At 40.5% G+C, this 23,717-nt stretch overlaps 1 protein-coding gene across 5 annotated transcripts in view; it reads left to right on the top strand.

Annotated features, from left to right (window-relative positions):
- FILIP1 (filamin A interacting protein 1) overlaps positions 1-23,717 on the top strand; it is a 163,445-nt gene that overhangs the window by 131,758 nt on the left and 7,970 nt on the right. For 4 of the 5 annotated variants that reach the window (XM_075597994.1, XM_075597996.1, XM_075597997.1 and 1 more), the window contains 2 exons: positions 16,665-19,464; positions 22,012-22,233. In XM_075597994.1, the coding sequence (XP_075454109.1) occupies positions 16,665-19,464; positions 22,012-22,218 (3,007 nt within the window). In that variant the 3' untranslated portion in view covers positions 22,219-22,233. The remainder of the gene's footprint in view (positions 1-16,664; positions 19,465-22,011; positions 22,234-23,717) is intronic. The other variant, XM_075597998.1, reaches the window with a different exon arrangement.

Genomic DNA, 23,717 nt, shown 5'->3' on the forward strand with positions numbered 1-23,717 from the left:
CTTCTGAACTGCTCACTCCACAGAAACAGCCCTCACTAAAATAACTGACGACCTCCATGCTGCCAAAGACAGAGGTCATTACACTCTGCTCATATTACTCGACCTCTCTGCAGCATTTGACACCGTGGACCACCCCTCTTCTCCTTCACATTCTCCATACTCTTGGTATTCGGAACAAAGCTCTATCCTAGATCTCATCCTACCTCTCCCATCGTACTTTCAGTGTCTCTTCTGCTAACACCTCCTCCTCCTCTATTGATGTGTGGGGGTACCCCAGGGCTCTGTCCTGGGACCTCTTCTCTTTTCTCTGTACACACTCTCTTTAGGTGACCTAATAACATCTTTTGGGTTTAATTATCACCTCTATGTTGATGACAAACAAATATACTTTTCAACACCCGACCTTACACCTGCTGTACAAACCAAAGTTTCTGAATGTCTCTCTGCTATATCATCCTGGATGGCCCTCCGTCGCCTTAAACTCAACATGGCTAAAACAGAGCTCCTCATACTTCCTCCCAAACCTGGCCCTACTACCTCCTTCCACATTACTGTTAGAACTACGATCATTCACCCAGTAGCCCAAGCACGCTGCCTAGGGGTCACACTCGACTCCTCTCTCACATTCGCCCCTCACATTCAAAACATTTCTAAAACCTGTCGCTTTTTCCTCCGCAATATAACTAAGATACGCCCTTTCCTCTGTTGCTCGACTGCTAAAACTCTGACTCAGGTCCTCATTCTCTTCTGTCTTGATTACTGTAACCTCCTGCTGTCCGGCCTTCCTGCATCTCACCTGTCTCCCCTACAATCTATCCTAAACGCTGCTGCCAGAATCACTCTACTCTTTCCTAGATCTGTCTCAGCATCTCCCCTCATGAAATCCCTCTCCTGGCTTCCGATCAAATCCCGCATCTCACACTACATTCTTCTCCTCACTTTTAAAGCTTTACACTCTTCTGCCTCTCCTTACATCTCAGCCCTAATTTCTCATTATGCACCATCCAGACTCTTGCGTTCTTCTCAAGGAAGTCTTCTTTCTACCCCCTTTGTATCCAAAGCCCTTTCCCGCCTTAAACCTTTTTCACTGACTGCCCCACAACTCTGGAATGCTCTTCCCCTCAGTACCCGACTAGCACCCTCTCTATCCACCTTTAAGACCCAACTTAAGACACACTTGCTTAAAGAAGCATACGAATAGCACTGTGGATATTCTGAACACATGATACATAAAGCTTGGCCCCCTGCAGACGCACTTACCAAAACTCCCTCCTACTGTCTCTGAATGTTCTCCCTACCTAACAATTAGACTGTAAGCTCCTCGGGCAGGGACTCCTCTTCCTTAATGTTACTTTTATGTCTGAAGCACTTATTCCCATGATCTGTTATTTATATTATCTGTTATTTATTTGATTACCACGTGTATTACTACTGTGAAGCGCTATGTACATTAATGGAGCTATATAAATAAAGACATACAATACAATACTATATCCTGAAAACCTGACCTGTTGGTAGCTCTGGGGACTGGAGTTGGCTACCCCTGCTCTAGTGAATATCCTTAATTGAAAAACTGGTTCATCAAGACATTGTCCTACACACTGCTTGTCGCTCCGATACTGAAAAGTTTAATTATCCTTGCCTGGCTTACTTCCAAAAATCTGGACTGAACACAGTTTTATTATTTTTTTAGTCACACAATCTTGTTCTTCACTGTTCCCACTACATCATCTGATTGGAACCTGCACGTTTGCCTCTGTGTTAACCATTTGCCTGGCAGAGGGACACGCCATGCCTTCAACATCCCTCTGGTTCCAACGGGGTTAAGAGCTTATCCCTTATTGGCTCTGCATCTGAACCAGTAGCCACACCAAGGAGACACGGACTTGGCTAATAGCCAGTGCCATGCAGCTGACTTTACTTCCATTCAATCCTCCTCTGGTAATATTACATTTTCGAATGCTGGAAGAAACAAAGAATTGATTAGCAGGCTGCTGTTTTACCACACGCAACCATGTGCGCCTAGACATCAGCAAAATGTGTATAGATTTCAGTATACCAACAGTTAATACACATACATGAGAGCAATGTGTACCTCATTAGCACACCATTAAGCTGACTGAGACAGCTAAATGAATTCCGTCTTTTGCTTTCCTTTATTCTCGCCTTCTCTTCCCTCCCCCTCTATTCTGCGTGGGATAAACTCTGACCAAGATTTGCATAACAAATCCTCGTGTTAGCTGGGTACAGTCAAAACTTGTGGCTGTTATGTTCCATCAACAGGTTCTCTTAATGCAAAATGCACTGGTTTTTAGCACGCATTTATGATTGGCCAAGATATGTAGTTGTTTTATTGGGGAAGTGAACGCTGCTCTCGTAGAACGGTACTGTTCTGCAGTGAACCATCTGGGGATGTTAATTATTATGTCAGACGACTATTTCATACCTTGTCCTATAAACTGAAGTTACATAAAACAGTTAATTGTGTTTAACCAGAGGAGTAACAGCAGTAATCAAGAAAGCATCTAGCCAATTAAATGTTGGTTTATATTTAGTGTGCAAATAGCCATTAATCTCTTCGTTGTAAGGAAGGGTCCAGTTTTTTTGTTCAAAGCCCTATGGTGCATTATCCACCAGCAGAGAATGGGTTAAAACACCATATTAGGAAATGTGATTACTTCTTTAAAAAATAGTTGGCTTTTTCCCTTTTGGAAAAAGCTTTGTCACTTTGTGTGCACACTTCTTTGCGAACATGTGGATCATTGCAGAGATCTGCTTCACAGAAGTTTCTCAGCTGAGTTTTTTTTTTTGGTCTGAGGTTTTGGTGCTCCACCCTTCACAGTGACTGAAATCTGCACAATAATGAAGCATGTAAGTAGGGATGACATCATCAGTCAGTGGTCCCAGCTCTTATGCACAACATTCACCTTTCATTGTTCTGATGACATGGTTGGAATGTGATGGCAAATTCTCTAGGGAGCAGGGGCTCAAACAAGGCCTGTTGAAGTTTCCGAGGAGAGTTTTTGTGTCCTGCAAGCTATTTATCTGATGGTTAATTTCAAAGGTAAGGAAAGTCCGAATCTGTTATGATTTACTACACTCTGCATGAGAACATGAGTGTATTCTTTTGTTAGGCAAGTTCTTTGGATTTAACTGTGTTTTGTATTGGGAGGCAGGCACGGCTGTTTGAGTCAGAGAGCACCAAAGTCTCACATGTAGCAGCAGTGAGATTGAGGGTCTGCAATGTATTGTACAGCAAACATCATATATGCAGGACAGCTTGTGGCACATTTTTTTTATATTTTCAGTCGGTAACATTTAGCTCATTGATTTTGTGATCTAATAAAAATCATCTTATTCTTCTAATGTAAATGTAAAAATGACAGCAACTCTAAAGTTGAGATTCAATGACATCATATGATTATTGGCTTTGTGAGATGTTGAAAGGTCTGCCTTGTGCCACACCTGTGATATATGTTGTTACCTTGGGGTGGGACCTTGGCTATATATTCCTGGAGCTCTGTTATTGCCCTCTCTGTTTAAGATCGTTAGTTTATTTTTTCAGCTAATGTGATATTAATAGAAATTTGCAAAACAAAACCCAGCTATAATATACTTTGACAAAATCATATGCTGAATTCACATTTTTTTTAATTGCCTTTTAATATTTTGAATCTGGAATCTCGCCTTTTTTTTATGAATGAAAGGTGATTAGTCCGTTTTTGCTGCCCAAACATAACACAATATTTAAATAGAATGAGTAGAGATGTGTGAACATGCCCAAATTCGCTTCACGTGTGTTTTGCTCAGACATTAAAAAAGGGCAAAACAAGTTGGGGCAAAAGTTGAACAAAATTGTCAGACTTCACCAGAGAAGGATCTTCCCTAAAATATGAGTAGGATATTCATTGCTGTATATACCTCACAAAACAGTCCTCTATGCAACGTGTGGGGAGGTGCCGAAGAACACAGGTATTAAAAAGTCTTGCAAAAAAGTTTGTTAGAACTTTTTGGCCAAAAAGGTTATCTGCGTATGTACTCTTACCTTAAACTTTCCTTAATACCATCTTCTTTTGCTGTACCGAAATTTTGTTTACATACATGGTAATAAAGTGTGGGAAAATAAAGTACCCTATGAATGTCATCTAGCTGGTGTTGTGTCTCTGCTTCTGCTCCTGTGACAGAACGTTCAGTACTATATCCATTCTTTTTTAGTACATTGAGCTCTAGACAAAGCAAGAACAGAGCTGTAGGGTAAATACCCAAATCATATTGCTGTATTTATTGAATAAGCACATCATATGCCAGAGGAAGCATATGCTTTTGTCAATATAGTTAGGACTTTTCATCACAACTTTCTAAGGAAAAAATTACTTAGGAACTAATTTGACTCCCATGAGGCTGAATATTTTTGCTTCCTATAAGGAAGACAGTTTCTCACATCCCAAGCCCACCTCTCTCCCCCTTTTGTCAAAAACATAATTTAAGTTAATTTGCCATTCCTCTCCATTGAGTAGCGTATGGATCTTATGACTCTGCCAATATCTAATTCCTAAATTGAAAGAGGTGAAACTCTGTCACATAAGGAGGCTGAAATTGACAAGTCTCTTGAGCCCAACGCCTGGGAGAATATTTGGTAAGCTGTATCTAAATCCTTTTTGTAACACTTTCATTAGAGAGAACAGTTACACAATTATTTCTTGCTGGTATGTGACACCGGCCCGCTAACACGATCCACAAAACCTTTTCTCCCCATTGTTTTATGGTTTGTAACCAAAGGGAACCCTTCTCCACACTTGGTGGGACTGTACAGAAATTGCGGGTTTCTCGAGACGAGGCTCTAACATAATAGAGTCCGTCGGTAGCATTACTCGGCAAACTCCCCCAAAAAGGAGTCCACCAACAAACATGTGATGTTCAACCATAATGTCTCTACAGCTAGATTAACCCACTTTAGCTAAGGTTAAGAGATGCTTGTGGCACATACTGGGTGTAATGAATATTACAGAAATTAAGTATTTTAATCAATCTGGCACACGAGAGGTTAACGTTGGTTACACTGTCTTAAAAATACAAGAATTGTTTTATGGCCTGGTAAACCCCTGAACAGACCTACTTTTATGGCTGATCTAGGGAAAAATTATATCTGGTTTTGGAAGTGGGGGGAGAGGGGATTGAAATATGGCTTCTCTGACACTAGAATAAACAGGACCCTTTTAAATATATTTTGAAAGGCATACGTAAGGGGATCTGCAAATATCAGAGGGAGGGGCTAAGAAGGTATTCCAAAAAAAGTTTGTGAAGTTATTAAATATGGAATCACAAATAGATATTTGTATCTGTTGCTTTTACACGAATCAATTGATACCAAAATAACATGGTTTTCTATGTATAATCTCTATCTGTTTCTCCTGCAAAAATAGACGTTAGGTGGTCATGTTTTATATTCAGGTGAGTGAGTATCTTAAGTTAACAGACGCAACAGTGAAAATGGCATTTGTCTAAGTAATATGGAAACAAAGTCATGAAGTCTTTTATATATTGAGGCAAAGTTAAAACATCAAAAGAAAAGTTTTTTTTTTTATTCTTGGTCGTAAAAATTTAATTAGTTTTTGATTGAAAGGGGTATTTTGAGAACACGCCAAGAAAGGTGGGCTTATGGTCTCAATTAAGGGAATTTAGAATATGAAACATAAAACTACATTTTAATTATTAAGTAGATTCCAACCATGTCTCAAACATTTCAATTCAAAACCTTTTTGAGGAAGAAACCTTATACATGTTTAGTGGTAATGTATAAGAAGTCTTTGTTTATCCTTATTCTTTTGATTAAATTGTCTGCATTCTTATATTGCATGTTCTTGTAATCTTTTTCTGCAACCTAGGCATTGTACTTTTTGTATATTAAATCTAAACTTTACTGAGTAATACTTTGGGCTCCGAGTGTTCAACGCTTTGTAGTGAGTTATTAAAATTTTCAGATACATTTTGCTACAACAGATTACTGTGTGTTAAGTGCATAGTTTTCTTAATAAATAGGGATCATAAGACTGCAAATGATTATATATTTGATATTTCTTTGGTGGTGGCAGCGGGTTAAAGATATATATTGTAACAGAGTAAGGGTAAATATTAACTCATTGGATGTACCTTGTGAAGGAGAAAGGTGGGGCAGCGAGTTGGCCATGTGTATTAACCCTGGCTTCATATATAAGTCACGTGCTCACAAGTTTAATGTTCATGACAGATGGTATATTGGGATGGACTGAGGGGTGATATTATTTATTTGAAGGACCTGTGCATGGGTGAAAAGTGGGTCAGCTAGATAGCTGTGTATGAACCATTGTCCCATATACAGGTCACGTGTTCACAGGTGTGCCGTACATGACACTGTGCATGAAAAAAAATCACTAGTTTCTAAAATAATTAGATTCCTACAATAAAGAGAACTTTTTGGGGACTCCATGATTCGAACCAATCCGCCACTCAGATGATATCCTTCCTACAATTTAAAAGATTCTGTCAGTTGTGAGACTACAGTCAGTCTAATTTGGATTACTTCCTATAAACTATATCAAAATTAGTTGGGGCACAATGACTAATTTTATCCAGTTGACTATATATGCTGCTGATCCACACCCTCCTTGTCTCAAAATGTGCTTACTCTGCTTTTTCTGTACCCTTATTTTGTTTACTTATATGGCAAAAAAATAGTAAACAGCAGAAAAACAACCACAACACAACCCCTATGACTTTTGTCTAGTTTGTGTTCTGCCTCTGCTTCTATCCCCTGCTGAGTGATGGATTTCCCATTAGGCCAGACAGGAGCTGGCCAAGGGCGGCAACATTTTGGGGTGGCATGCAAAGAGCGCAGGGACCCTGTAATGGACTCTTACCTTCTTCGTGCCGCCCTCCTCCTTCTGTAGCATCGTGGCATCAAATGATGCTGTGACATCACATGGTGACACATTGCCATGACAATGTGATATCACATGGCGTTGCGTTGTCATGGAAACGCATTGTCACATGATGTTGTGACATCGTTTGACGCTGCTGAGGAAGAGTGCGGCACTGCAGGAGGAAGCGGCCCGGAGTAAGTGCCCATGGGTGGCAAAATGACACATTATTTTTCAGTACATTGACAAGGTAAATACCAAAGCTATTATGCTATATTTATTGAGTTAGCATATCCTATGGCAGAAGCCGCATGTGCTTCAGTCATAATTAATCAATGTGTAAATCATTGATCTCTAGCTGTGTTCTGTGGAAAGAGAGCTCCCTTGGAAATGTTGCAGTTGGGAGGGAAATTGCAAGTGTGTGACCAATAACGGAAGGCTTTTGGTATCTACAGTACTATAGTCTGAGACTGGTCCTTTTTGTATAGCATTTCAAGAGACAGCATCAAGGGTCAGAGCGCCATGATGCACAATATAGGGGAAATAGTACCCCTTCCTCTACTACTTGTATTAAATGTAGCGAAGTCCTTAACATAAAGGGCTCGATTCACTATTGTAACACCATGGTTGGCCAAAAACTGCCATTCAAGTCGATGGCAGTTTTTGCTTTGGATAATATTGTAGCAGCCTGGGATTAAATTCTCCATCCTTCTGATCTTGTGAACTGTGTCTTGTACAGTTTAATGCTGCACGTTCTAAAGTTTACAATGCTTAATAGATCTATAATGCTTAATAATCTCAATTTAGAAATTCAACTGATCCACTATTTTTCTTTTTTGATTTAGATTTGTTTTGGGGCTTCAGAAAAATTGTACTTTTGTGAAAGTTGTACAGTTTATTTTCGGTTTCTTTTATATATTTTTAACTGATATGTCAAGTTGGAGTAAGCAATCTGATTCTAACTGGGTAAAAAACAATAATGCTACTCTGTGTGTTTGCTAAAATTGTTCTGAATGCTGGTTACTCAATTTAGTAGAATTCAATTTGCAATCATTTAGAGTGGAATATGAATAACTGAAATTAACTTTGAGACACAAATTGCTTGAAATGCAATATAACCAGTGTTTCTTATTATATTAAAACAAATTTGTTAGCCTTTTTAATATTTTTTTTTATCTCTTTGTATTTTTATCTTTATTGGCTCCCTTTCACTTCCCCAAAACTAGAGATGGGCAAAAATGTTTTGCAAATTTGAATCTCCTCCTGATGAAGCGCTATACTGCGCGAAACGCGTAGAGGGTTGTTTCAATACCTATATGTTGCACTCCTGGGTAGGAGTGCATCTTTTAGCACAGTAGAATCTCCCTAATTCTGTTTTTTGCTGGTACTCCCCCGTGAGTCCTGAGTAGCTGGTGCTATTGCTGTAGCCGTTGCCACGGCCAGAGAGAGCCCGCCTATTGCTCGGTCGTAACACTTCCGGTTCCGGGTCAGGGACCCTGTGTGACTGAAGCAGTGTGTGCAGTTAGGACGGGGGTAACCCACTAGTTGCAGACCAGATTCCTGTGGGAGGATCTACATGTTGCTGTTTTATTAATTGTAAGTAATTCTGTGCTTCTGTTTTTTGTAATAAATTGAACCTATCTCACCCTGGTTTTTTCTTTCTCTGCGCTCCACCTCCCATCTCTTTTTTGTATTCTGGACTGTGTCTGACCGGCTGATCACCGGAGGGAGAGGGAGCAGCGGGAGAGGAGACCTTCCAGAGGAGTCTCCCTTAGGATCCCAGACGAGCGCGATTTCCATCTCCAAGGACTGTGGCAAATTTGAATCTGCCTCGTATCGGGCAGTTTTTTTGCCTCATGGATTTCTGTGGATCAATCTCAAAAAGGCAAATTGGTTTATTTTCTATCACTGACAATCCAAGGGAGGCGAGAGTGCACTTTCAGTATAGTAGTATCTTCAGTTGTATAAATATCAGCTGAAACTTCCCTCAAAATAGATTAGGGATACATGCCTGTGCTGAAAAAGGAGCACAACTGAGGTATGGGAGATATGCTAATGGTTATGGTATATTTAAATGAATCCCATCCCACACTTCCTAAAATGATTTCCATACCAACTATATAGAGTTGATAAACTTAAGTCACCATAAAGACAGGATGGGTGTCAGACCCAACAGGGTTAGAACCTACAGTCATTGCTTTTCTATGCATCAGCTCTAGTAGTGTGAGCTAAACCAGCTGATGTGTAGTAGTGCACCACTACTGCAAGGGATATCTATTTGGTTGATTTGAAACTTTCAAAGGACTTCAAGCACAAAGTAATAATAATATGTACTGAGGGCTACTGTATGAGTTACTGAAGCCAGGTGAGATTAAATAAAACACGGGTTTTCTGACACACACAAGTAAAAACAAGGAGAAGAACAGGATATAAAGCAGATGCAGAGAGAAAGTAATATAACAAAGTGACCTGGTGACATACGTTAGTACTTCTAATCTTATAAAAGATAAAAATAGTGTGCCATATTTACTAAGCAGTGTTCTGCCATAAGGCACCTTTGTTGCTGGAATACATTACATCTTTTTCAAATAAATGGGTTGTAATGCATCTTCCCATGCCAGGTGTCTCATGGCAGAAGACTGCTTATTAGATACTGTATGCTTTTCTATCCCTGAAGATGAAGTGCTTTGTATGGGTATGAGTAGTTAATAAGTTATTGATCAAAACCAAGTGTGCGGTGACAGTGGTGCTAGCCATCAACTGGTTTAGCTCGCACTACTAGAGCTGTTGTCCTTGATAACAGAGGTTGTATGGGTTCAACTTCTGATTCTGGTGGGTCTGACACCATATCCCACTCCTCATAAAGTGCTTTAGAATTGTCAACACTAACAATTTGTGTGATGTGGGAAGCCAACGGAATCACTTGACATATATGTTTGTCCCTTTTTCTGTTATACCGTAGCACCCTTTGTGCATATCTGTCATGTAGCACCAAATGAGTGCTCATACCTGTAGTACTGTAGCACCCTCCCCCTGGTTTCATTTCAAAGCAGACCACTCCCACTTCCTGGTTGACGGTTTAATGTTCCTTGTGGAGTACAGCTGAGATACCTGTGAGATATGCTAATAGCTGGATTAGCTACACGAGCGAGCAGCTCAAAACAAAAGTATGATGTAACAGTGACGCTACACATGAGGCGATTTAGCTCACACTGCCTAGAAAAGCAATGGTTGCGGATTTTAGTCCTGTGGGGTCTGACACTGTTCCAGTCATTAGGTGCCTTAGGCTTATCAACACTATATAGTTGGCATAGAAATTCTTTTAGAAAGTGCTGCATTGGACTCGTGCTAATACCTATGCAAAGTATATTTAGATATCTCACAGGGTACCTGAGGTGTGCTTCATTTTCAGCACAAGCTTCTCTCCCTAATTTATTTGGAGGGAGGTTTGAGGGGATATATATACAACTTGAGACACTGTTAAATTGAAAGTCTTTCTCTCCCCCTCTAGCCCCAATATGAGAGCGTTCCCCTGCGTCTCTACCATGACCACTAAGCAAAATGATCTGAACATAAACTGATATATATATATATATATAGTTTGCTGTTAGAACAGCTGAAAAATCAATTTGTTATTATGGGCTCCGACATTCAAAATTCTCATTACAACAACATTTTCTCTATTAAATCCTAACACAAATATCACTGTAGTAGAGTTGAAGTGCTCTCTTTCTGACATAACTTTAGATCCATAAATTTGATTCAACTGAAATTTTGATTACTCTATACATTATGCAATGTGACAATGCTTTACATAATATTGGAATTAACTTTCTCCCACTGGGGTCAAAGACAGCATTACATATATCAAAGAAAATGTTTTAATTTCTTTCAATCACTGGGATTGTATTATTATATAGACATTTGGTGTTGTTTCTTTCTCCGCTTTATGCATGTTTTTTTATATCAGTTTTATAAATGATGCATTTGTTATTTTAAATTGGTCATTATTAAATAATGTTTTATGGGCTATATAATTAATGGAAAGGTTAGGTCACAACTTATTTAAAATGCCTTGGCAGAATATGTAAAGTCATCATGTTAGGTCTTGAATATTATCTTGTAGCTGCGTTTGTAAACATATTGCCATTACAACAGAGTGGTTTTATTGCCAAGTACAAGTCAATTGATCTGGCGCTAAAAATCTGTGCCTGTAACTTGCACAGTGATATGTACTGACAAGCAATGGTTCCATCTGCATTACAGTAGAATGGAATATCCCTGGGAAATATTTATGTGCGTGCCATGGAATTGTCCACTCTAAGTAATTGCTGCTCACACTACGTGATGTTTCTGCATATTCCCGTTCTTTTTGTCTATATAAACTATTCTTCTTAGACTTAATGTTACACAATCTTTGGCTGTAACTGAGAAGACAGAAATCCTGTAAAGCTACAAAGTATGTATCATTTGCTCAGCTACCTAGTAGTTAATATAAAGACTAAGTAGGTAATATAAAGACTATCCATCATGTACTTCTTTAGTCTACAAGACAATCTTTTAGAGTTATTAAGCTTCACAGACTTGCACTTTTAATGACAAATATGTTGGTATGTAAAAGGTGTTATTTTCTTTAAATGTATAACTAATCAAATATTTCATTGTTATGTATAACAGGTCTGTTCTCTATGTAGGTAGTAAAATTCTAGTAATATAAACATGCATTTTAAGAAGATAAATACAAGTGTTTAACAATGTATTCAAATCTGTTTATATACATTGTTAGCTTTACGAAGATTCGAGGATCGCTACACTACCTGCTCATGGTCCATGGCAACTCTGGAAGGAAAATTGATGAAACGCTAAAATAAAGCTTTGACCATGTTGAATTTGGAGGAGAATAAGAGTCAATCAATGCATCTTACAGGCTGCGCCTATAGTGCCGGCTACAGCTACGGATGACGTCTCCCGTCTCCGTAGCCCAAGCGAAAGTTGTAATTTGAGTTTGGGAGACGTCTCTAGCTACAAGGGGAGTGACAGAAGGCAGAGAGGTGGGGACAAGGGCAAGGGGGGAGGTTGAAATGGAGGGGAGTTGTAATTTCTGTTTGTATGCTGAATTTACAGTACTTTTACTTTAAATTACGGGAGAATTTACTATTTTAAAGTTGTTCATATAGTGTGTTTCACTTGACAGACAAACAGACACACACACACACAAAATCAGAGCCGCCAACAGAAATCAAGGGGCCCAGGACAAATTAAAGGAGCAGCCCCCCCCCCCCCCAACCCATAGCGCACCTACCATGGAAAAACAAACAAATTTTAGCGTACAACTTTTACTTAACCCCCCAATACATATAAAAATACAACCCACCTGCGCACACACGAGCAGCCATTGTGGGACTGAGAGGTGCCTGCAGCTGGGCAGGGCCAGCCCCCCGCAGTCCCTCCAGCCGCCGGGCTACCGCCACCCACCGGCCCCCCACAGTTCCGCCAGCCTCCGGGCCCCCACCACCACGCCACCCCCATCGCTAGCCACCGCCCCCCCCCATCACCACCACTCCGTCCTCCCCCCTGCAGCCACCGGCCCAACCTGTGATAATCCCCAAGGCAAGCCTGATTTGTATATGTATTGGGGGTGTATTTTATATATATATATATTGGGGGGGAGTGGGGTATATTTGTAGATGTATTGGGGGGGAGTGGGGTATATTTGTAGATGTATTGGGGGGAAGTGGGGTATATTTGTAGATGTATTGGGGGGGAGTGGGATATATTTGTAGATGTATTGGGGGGGGGGGTCGGGTATATTTGTAGATGTATTGGGGGGGAGTGGGATATATTTGTAGATGTATTGGGGGGGGGATCCGGGTATATTTGTAGATGTATTGGGGGGGAGTCGGGTATATTTGTAGATGTATTGGGGCTGGGGTGTGTTTTTGTATGTATTGGGGGGTTAAGTAAAAGTTACGTGCTAAAAAAATATTTCAGTGGTAGGTGCGCTATGGATTGGGGGGGTGGGTTCTGCTCCCTTCATTTGTCCTGGGCCCCATGATTTCTGTTGGCGGCCCTGATCTCACACACACACAATCACACACACACAATCACACTCCCACACACACACAATCCCCCCCCCCCCACACACACAATCACACACACACACAATCACTCAATCACACTCACCCCCACACACACAATCCCCCCACACACACAATCACACACTCCCATAATCACAATCCCACACACACAATCCCACACACACACAATCCCCCTCCCACACACACACAATCCCACACAAATACACACACAATCCCACACACACAATCACACAACCTCCCCCCCCCCACACACACAATCCCCCCTCACTCACACACGCAATCCCACCCCCCCTCTCCCTGCACTCACACACAGGCATATTTCCCCTCTCCCTGCATCAGATCAGAAGCTATCTGATTGGTTACAGCCTGTCGCATGAGGAGACCGTCTCTATAAAAATCAAATTCTACTGACTAAAGAGATTCATGTCTCTTCGTCGCTGTCGCCCCTACTATAAACGCATGCTACAGATTCAATGCATTTGTTTTGAAGCGACGTTGCATCGCTGTCGCCGGCACTATAAGCGCAGCCTGACCTGTCCAGTCTGACACTTTTTTAGCAAGTTGAGCAGTGAGAGTTTGGTAGAAAATTAGTTGAAGAACAGGTGACACAGTTCTAACAAATCTAAGGATGTATGGCTGTTTGACCCATAGTCCTGTACTTGTCAATATCCTTCAGTATATTTTTGTGTTGAAAGGTATAGGTATACCTCTTTGCAGATTACACAAATACAATACCTAGATTAACAATCCTTAGGGCTGAAAACTAAACATATGGCCATGCACATCACAAGTTGCTTTTTTTTTATCAGGAAAAATTGCAGGGCGCACCACTGATCAGAAAAAATATTCATGCGTGATGCTATAGGCTGTTAACAGAACAATTAATGTGGATAATGAAGATTATTCCTGTGTGATGCCTGGGATATATATCTTGAAGTGAGGTAGGGTACTGGGTGTGGTATCCTGGTTGGTAAACAAGCAGGAGCGGCACTTAATAAGTCCAGGAACCGAAATGCTGTATGTCACCCCAATTGAATACCCAAATTCCTTGTAATCACAATAAACATGTAGCAAGCAAAAACTCCCAGATCTGCTGCCGCGTCCATGTTGATCCAGGTTCCAGGCAATTTACTGTAGGTGTGCCTCCGTCCGTGTAGATAAAGATGCAATAGGAAGAAGAAATGGCAGAGCACAACCTGAAATATCCAAAAAAATAATTAGGAGGAAAGTGCGTTATCCATAAAAAGATTTAATGGTCATGGATGGCAAAAATGGCAAGGCATTACCCTACCAACATGTTGATAAAGTGCTCTGTGTAGCACGAAACATGTTGGTAGGGTAATGCCTTGCCATTTTTTCTATCCATGACCATTAAATATTTTTATGGATAACGCACTTTCCTCCTAATTATTTTTTGGATATTTCCGGTTTTCCACTGATCAACCTTACAATTATAGCATACGCTAATCATATTTTTTGTAATAACATAATAAAATGAGTGCAACTGACATTTCCGTCCCCTATTTGGGACCTTGCACAACTCCATTACATCCTACCTCTAATTACTGTACTATTAACATGCACACAAGTATGCACCTGGTCCACCAAAAACAATAGGTAGTATAAGAATACAATACTGATTGCTACCAAAGTAGAACGGTACCTGTGAGATACCATATCTGGTGGCCACCAGTGGACAAAAGCATAGTTTACCATTTACTACTTCAGTTACTTACATAAACTGTTACTCTGTAATTGGGAAAAATCCTAATAGGAACCTATTAGTATTACAGTATATGAGTTACTGCCATTCAGAAAGTGAAATATTAGTACCCTAATTCTAGTTGCCCAGGGATATTGGAAAGGTAAATCCACTACAGCAGGCCTCAGAGCCCCATAAATCACAGTGATGCCAGCCATTATTTTGACTAATGGGAAGTATTTCATTTTCTTTTGGAAGTCAGGTGAAGGAGGGAAAGAATCTTGGTATTGTCTAGTGGTTTAACCTTTTGAGTGCCAGAGAGGTTGTGGTGCCTGAGGCCCCCGGCCCCTCCGGCACAGCGCAGCCACATGATGGCCATTTTGAAGGGAATAGTTAGATCACGTCCTGCTCTCCATGGGAACGCAGGACACAACCTAACCTGGAAAAATTAGGCCCTTTGAGCATGACAGGCACTATCTCATGGGACCCCTCAAGTGCCAGTCCCCTTGATGTAGTGACTATGTCATCGGGCACTCAAAAGGTTTAAAGAAATCAATGAAAATATCTACTAAACTCAGGTTTAGTATTGGTTTTTCACGTAGCATACAGTGAAATTAATTTGAAGCACACAAGCTAAAGAAGCATTTTTGTTTTCCTTCAAAAACGCCATTCTTCAGGGAACTCCGTTGCCTCAGAATTGTATCACCTCAACTACTTAGAAGGTCATAAGTGAGAAAATGAAGGCGGATGGAAGAGCATTTTTCCATTGACAAAGATCGTTAGCAGGAAATGTCCAGCTCGCCAGCTAATGGGTAACTTTATCATAATCCCCCTCCAAAAAAAAGTGAACAAAATCAAGTTGGGAGGCATACTGCTTAAAGGCTTTACAGCACTATACGCTACAGCTAACCCTCATTGCAAAATGTTCTAAAAATATTTCTCTTCTGATGGGGTATTCAAATAGTAGGTTGGTGCATTCATAGGTGCTTGCAAATCCGGGATCCTAGAAGATAGTTTCGTAAACCATGTCATGTAAGAACAATGAAAGTTTGGTATTCTACAGTAAAATTTAATTAAAAAAAAAAAAAAAAAAACATTTTAGTGGGAAAGAGTGCTGTAATGTGATATTTATTTTAACCAAGAACACATGAGAACATGAATATATATCTACAGGGGTCCCGTGTTGGAGGAAAAATGTTGGGACAATGACACATTTCCCAATTGTCAGTCAGGCTCAATATGCTTGGGGAGTCATACTGTACTTATTATATAAGTAGAAGTGTATTAATTGAGAGGGGGAGCAAGAAGAAGACACAGGTCAGTGGTATATAATTCTGTAAAATGTTATTGTGATGCTGTTTTGTAGGAATGATAGTCTCATTTGGCTAATGAAATTCTCATTTCCTTTAAATTTTAAGGCAACTACCACTGCATCCCACTTTACAAAGAAATAAACAATTCCAGCAGCAAAACTTGTGCACAGACTCTACATTCAGTATGATGATGACTTTTTCCATCCTACTTATAGATTTCTATCTGTTAGTTGTATGCTATTAATTATGTGGTGTAGTTTCAGTTTGCAACGTTTAGTTTTTGTGTAACTCTGTAATTTCCAAAGCAAGTCAATGGTGGTCTTGACTGGTTTGACCTTCTACGCGTATCTTGTTTCTTTCTCACATGACAAAATGGCTTTCTACTGGTGTACTGTACTTATTTGTAGTTCTCTAGAAAATTGTCATTTAATTTTTGACTGATTTATGAAAACTTGCATTAGCTGGCAAAATCTTCATCTGAAAATCATGTTACATAATGGCAGACACCTTCACATCAGGAACAAAAATGATGAAACTAATGTGATTGAAACAATAGCAAGATAACCTAAATCTTATCTTGCATTAACACCCTCAAAGTATAGAAAGGATTTGTATGAAATTCAACTAGAGCTAATACATTTTTGTATTTTTGCAGGTTAAAAAAACTACTTGAACAGGAAAAAGCTTATCAAGTGCGGAAGGATAAAGAATACAGCAAACGACTCAATAAAGTCAGAGACGAACTGGTAAAGCTCAAATCATTCGCACTCATGCTCGTGGATGAGAGACAAATGCATATTGAACAGCTTGGACAGCAAAGCCAAAAGATACAAGATCTTACTCAAGAACTCCAAGAAGCAGAGACCACGCTCAAAGCTGTTTGCACCAAAGCCAACGAGGACAGCCAAAAACTGATCAAATTGGAAGTGGATCTTGAGCACAAGACCTCCAAATATTCTCAAGAGCATGAGGAAATGACTGCTAAATTGGTCACTCAGGAGTCCAATAATCGACAACTCCGGCTTAAACTTGTGGGCCTCAATCGCAAAATTGAAGAGATAGAAGAAGCGAACAAGAGTCTTCAGAAAGCTGATGATGAACTGAAAGAGTTGCGAGAAAAAATAGCAAAAGGAGAATGTGGGAATTCCAGCTTAATGGCAGAAGTAGAAAATCTGCGTAAACGTGTGTTGGAAATGGAGGGCAAAGATGAAGAGATAACCAAGACTGAATCACAATGTAAGGAGCTAAAAAAGAAACTGCAGGAAGAAGAACATCAGAGCAGGGAGCTGAAGCTGGAGGTGGAAAAATTGCAGAAAAGAATGTCTGAATTGGAAAAGTTAGAAGAGGCTTTTACAAAGAGCAAGGCTGAATGTTCCCAGCTCTACTTTAAGTTGGAGAAAGAAAAAGCCCAAACTAGAGATTTGATAAAGGAAGTTGAAATGGTGAAGGCTCGGGTTAGAGAACTTGAATCAGTAGAGGGAAGACTAGAGAAAGCAGAACACAGTTTAAAAGATGATCTGACAAAGTTGAAGTCCTTTACTGTAATGCTGGTTGATGAAAGAAAAGCTATGATGGAGAAGATAAAGCAAGAAGTCGGGAAAGTCGATGACCTAAACAAAAATTTGAAAGTTGAACAAGGAAAAGTTATGGAAGTAACTGAAAAACTGATAGATGAAAGTAAAAAACTTTTGAAACTTAAATCGGAGATGGAAGAAAAAGTGTATAGCTTGACAAAAGAGAGAGATGAGTCAGTCGGCAAACTGAGAATTGAAGAAGAGGAAAATTGTGAATTAAGTTGCAGAGTGGATCTGTTAATGAAGAGAGTGGAAAACATGGAGGTGTCAGAAAGAGAAGCCGCACGAAACAGAGCAAAAAAGAGTCTTGAATCTGTCCACCAAGAAGATAACAGGACAAAAGAGTTGATTCTAGAGATAGAAAGGCTTAGGAACCGTCTTCAACAGCTGGAAGTAGTTGAAGGAGACTTGATGAAGACTGAAGATGAATATGATCAATTGGAACGGAAATTTAGAACAGAACAAGACCGAGCTAACCTCCTTACTCTACAGCTGGAGGAACTGAAAAATCAGATGGTTAAAAATAAAGCCATCGAGAAGGGAGAAGCAGTAAGCCAGGAGGCTGAGCTGAGACATAGAATCCGTCTGGAGGAGTCTAGAAGTAGAGATCTGAGAGCTGAAGTGCAAGCTCTTAAGGAGAAGATACATGACATGATGAACAAAGAAGACCAACTTTCTCAGCTTCAGGTAGACTATTCAGTTCTCCAGAAACGGTTCATTGAAGAAGAAAATAAAAACAAAAATATGGGGCAAGATGTATTAAAACTGACAAAAGAGCTGGAAATTTCAAAGCGATACAGCCGTGCTATAAGGCCAAGCATGAATGGCAGGAGAATGGTCGATGTCCCAGTCACATCTACAGGAGTACAAACAGATTCAGTAAATAATGAATTAGTTGAAGAAGAATCCCCAGCAGTGTTTATAAGGAAGTCCTTCCAAGAAGAGAACCATATAATGAGTAATTTACGGCAAGTAGGACTTAAGAAGCCTACAGAAAGGTCACCGGTTTTGGAACGGTATCCCCCTGCAGCAAATGAACTGAACATAAGAAAATCATGGATTCCCTGGATGAGAAAAAGAGAAAATGGCATACCATCCACACCTGAACGAGTAGTTCGTCCAACTACTAGCCCAGGCCGGCCTGGTGAAGTTTTTCTTTCACCAAAACAAGGTCAACCTCTGCACATACGTGTAACGCCAGATCATGAAAACAGCACAGCTACTTTGGAAATAACTAGCCCACCCTGTGAGGACTTCTTTTCAAGCACCACTGTTATACCCACATTAGGGAATCAGAAACCACGTATTACAATTATTCCTTCTCCTGGTGTTATGACACAAAAAGGAAAATGTGTTGACAATCCACTTTCCCCAGAAAGAGCAATGTCACCTGTCACCATTACTACTTTCTCCAGGGAAAAAAGTGGCAGGTCTACTTTCAGTGATAGGCCAACCTCTCCAATACAGATATTGACTGTATCAACATCTGCTGCACCACCTGAGATATCTGTCTCTCCAGATTCGCAAGAAATGACCATGGGTCGTGCTGTTTTTAAAGTTACTCCAGAGAAACAAACTGTGCCCACCCCAATAAGGAAATTCAACTCGAATGCCAACATCATTACAACCGAAGATAATAAAATTCATATCCACTTAGGTTCACAATTCAAACGAAATCCTGGCACCCCCTCAGAGGGAACCACTCCTGTAATAACTGTTAGGCCACTGAATGTTGCCACAGAAAACAAGGAGGTTACCACCGGCACTGTCCTTCGCTCTCCTAAGACCAATTTGTCTGCTAGGCCTACAACCAACAAAGTAACTAGCACCATCACAATAACTCCTGTCACAACGTCTTTGACGCGTGGAACCCAGTCAGTGGTAAGTAGACTAAAACACTGCAATACATTTAAGTTACTTTAACATAAACAAACACTTGGGATGAACATACTTATTAGAATATACAGGACACATTATAATTTTGTATGACTACTGAGGAAGGAAGAAAGTGAATCCCTTGAAAAAGGATCACAAACACGACATTTGAGGGTTCACTAATGTGTTATTCTATGTCCTTGGCGCTGAACCGCATCAATTTCAGCTGCGGGCGCCGCCTGATTTACAAGTTATATATCGGGAAAGGTAGCACTGGTACTTCCACACCTTTAAATCCCCCTCATCACGTGGGCCAATAGGAAGCTGCAACGGATGATGTAGCAGCTTTTTATTGGCCCGCATAAAGCAGGAGATTTAAACTGCCATTTTGTTTCCCCTGAAGGGTACAGTACTGGTGCTACCTTTAAAGTTATATCTCAGGAAACTGAGTCCCTGGAGCTGAAATTAACATGGTTTAGCTCCGGGGATCATCGCCTTTCCCATCCATAGTAAAAAAACAAAACAAAAAACGGGGTAATAAAAAACCTTTTAAGAAATATGTAAGTTGAAATAAATATCAAGACACTAAAATTGTGCTGTTTGTGATGAGGGAGAGGTGAATGATTCTTTCCTAATTTGACAATATGCAAATGTACACTAGAACTAAGTACAGGGAAGACCATACTGTATGTATGTATGTATGTTTTTATTTATATAGCGCCATTAATGTACATAGCGCTTCACAGTAGTATTACATGTGACAATCATATAAATAACAAATAATAGATCATGGGAATAAGTGCTTCAGACATAAAAGTAAAATTTCGGACCAGGAGTCCCTGCTCCAAAGAGCTTACAATCTAATTGGTAGGTAGGAAGAACGTACAGAGACAGTGGGAGGGCATCTGGTAAGTGCGTCTGCAGTGGGCCAAGCTTTATGCATCATGTGAATAGTATTAGCCACGGTGCTACTCATATGTGTGTCTTAAGGTGGGTCTTAAAGGTGGATAGAGAGGGTTCTAGTCGGGTATTGATGGGAAGGGCATTCCAGAGGTGTGAGGCAGTCAGTGAGAAAGGTTTAAGGTGGGAGAGGGCTTTAGATACAGAAGGGGTAGAGAGAAGACATCCTTGAACAGAACGCAAGAGCCGGGATGGTGTATAGTTACAAATTAGAGCTGAGATGTAAGGAGGGCAGAAGAGTGTAAAGCTTTAAAAGTGAGGAGGAGAATTGAGTGTGAGATGCGGGTTTTGATAGGAAGCCAGGAGAGTGATTTTCAGCAGGGGAGACGCTGAGACAGATTTAGGAAAGAGTAGAGTGATTCTGAGAGCAGCGTTTAGGATAGATTGTAGGGGAGACAGGTGAGAGGCAGGAAGGCTGGACAGCATGAGGTTACAGTAATCGAAACGGGAGAGAATGAGGGCCTGAGTCAGAGATTTAGCAGTCAAGCAACAGAGGAAAGGGCGTATCTTTGTAATATTGCAGAGGAAAAAGCGACAGGTTTTAGATACGTTTTTAATGCGAGAGGAGAATGTGAGAGAGGAGTCGAGTGTGACCCCTAGGCAGCGTGCTTGGGCTACTGGGTGAATGATAGTACTTCCAACAGTAATGTGGAAGGAGGTAGTAGGGCCAGGTTTGAGAGGAAGTATGAGGAGCTCTGTTTTTGGCATGTTAAGTTTAAGTCGGCGGAGGGCCATCCAGGATGATATCGCAGAGAGACATTCAGAAACTTTGGTCTGTACAGCAGTTGTAAGGTCAGGGGTTGAAAAGTAAATTTGTGTGTTGTCAGCATAGAGGTGAAATTTAAACCCAAGAGATGTAATTAGGTCACCTAGAGAAAGTGTGTCCAGAGAAAAGAGAAGAGGTCCCAGGATAGAGCCCTGGGGTACCCCCACAGAGAGATCGATGGAGGAGGTGTTAGCAGAAGAGACACTAAAAGTACGATGGGAGAGGTAAGAGGAGATCCAGGATAGAGCTTTGTTAAAATACCAAGAGTATGGAGAATGAGGGTGGTCCACAGTGTCAAATGCTGCAGAGAGGTCGAGTAATATGAGCAGAGTGTAATAACCTCTGTCTTTGGCAGCATGGAGGTCATTAGATTTTAGTGAGGGCTGTTTCAGTCGAGTGAGCAGTGCAGAAGCCACATTGTAGAGGGTCTAGAAGAAAATAGGTGTTGAGAAAGTGCAGCAAGCGAGAGAACACAAGACGTTCAAGAAGTTTAAAGGCATGAGGCAGGAGAGAGACAGGTCGATAGTTAGAAAGACAGGTAGGGTCAAGCTTGCGGTTTTTGAGTAATGGTATAAATCTTGCATGTTTGAAGGAGGAAGGAAAGGTACCAGAGTAGAGGGAGGAGTTAAAAATGTGTGTGAGCATAGGGATTATAGTAGGAGCAAGAGGTTTTTGTAGATGGGACTGAAAGGGGTCAAGGGGCCAAGTGGTAGAGGGAGAAGAGATCAGCAGTGACACAAGTAAATGTTTATTTACACAGCGTCACCAATATGCGCTTTATACTGGAATCGTTTTTTTCTAATAATGCTTTCTCTTACCCCCTTTAGACAGCACAGGACGGGCCATCCCAACGTGTCACACAAACCCGCATCCCCATGTCCAAAGGTATGAAGGCAGTAAAGCCGATAATGGCAGTCCCAGGAGCAGGAAATCTGTCCAAATTTGAGTCACGTGGCGAGAGTCAGTCTATGAAAATAGAATTGAAGAAATCTCCAGCCAGCGGCTCTGGCCCTCTCGGAGGGGGGAAGGGCTGAGGCTAAGCCTCAGGGGTATGTGCGGGTGTTTCTGCTACCATGAAAAGCAGTCCCCTGTTTCTCACTGGAAAGTTCTTCGATTAATACTAATTCCTGACTCAATCTTCTTTACATCGACTTCTCCGCTGCTTGCTGGGCCTGCACAGTGATGTGCGTGAGGCCCTTTCAGCAGTGTAGCTGTTAAATAATAACAAGTAAATAACCATGTGTCCCAAACCAACGTCCTGAGCAAAGTTTCCGTGCTGTAAAACATTGTTGAAGCGGGTGCTGTCCTACGGGGGGCCTTTAAAAAAAAAATATTTATCTGTCTAATTGTTGTGTTCAATAATGGATAATCGATGACTTGGGCACAGAGTAGCCAGTTAAATGAGCTGCAAAGTGAAAGATTTTCTAGGTATTGGAAATCGTCACAAATTGAAAATAGACTTTAGACAATGCAATGGCCATTTAAAATGACAACTGATTTTACCATTTGTTTTGTAGATTGTTTCATTTGTACACATCATATTAGCCCAGTAAAATCCTCACCGTGTACAGCATACTTTTTGTATTATCAATTTAAAAATAAAAGACAAAAGAAACCGATACTCATTTACCTTAATTGGAAGGTGTGGCAAATGTGTACCATTTTGCAATGTTTTACAGTATGGAAAGCGTTTTTTTCCCCCCCTGTTTCTAAATGTTGTACTGTATATTTGCAGAAGAATGGTTTGAATAGCATGTAATTGGGCGTGAAAAGCAGAATGGCATTGCCAACTCTGAGAGTGTTAGTGCGTGTGTGCAACATTTTTGCATGGTCCCCTGTGGGACTTAATTTGCTTAGTTCTTTACGTAGGTCTGTTAAATATGTATTCTGTGATCTAATTCATATCAAAGTGATGTTAGGGACTACGGTCATAGGATTAGGCGTGACTGTACATTACACCCATACCCTATACATGTAGATAAACGTAGGAGCCATCATTATTTGCATTTATTATCGAGATTAGTAACTGTATTAGTCTCTCATTTCATGTAAAAAACGAATCGGTGTATTTGTCAGGAGTCGGACATCTTTATTTGTGATGTCATAGATGGCACTTTGGAGGTTTCCCTTTTGTTTTACAACATGATCATTTAATCCGACATATTCTAAAATACAAAACGGCTTATTTTATCAGCAAGGGAGGGGAAAGTGTGCAACACGTTATGATTTATAAATCCTTATGTCATTTCCTCATGACACTTGCGCGCATCCTAAATAACATATTGTTAATCCCTTTATACAGATTTACACTGGCTGTCATCAACCTTAAAGATATTATGCTAGAAGACGAACTCAATGGAAAGGGGTGGAACAAGGGTAGGGGAAGGGGACTGTTGCAGAGTACATGCAACTACACACGCGGGGTCTCTTGACAAGGCTTATTTATTTAGCCTTAAAAAATATACAGCACACAAAACAAAAATAGCTTCTCTTCAGCAGACAAAACAAAATTCCTTGTCTTCAGCATGGCAAA

This window comes from Ascaphus truei, chromosome 4 (genome assembly GCF_040206685.1).
Source record: "Ascaphus truei isolate aAscTru1 chromosome 4, aAscTru1.hap1, whole genome shotgun sequence".
NCBI classification, from domain to species: domain Eukaryota; kingdom Metazoa; phylum Chordata; class Amphibia; order Anura; family Ascaphidae; genus Ascaphus; species Ascaphus truei.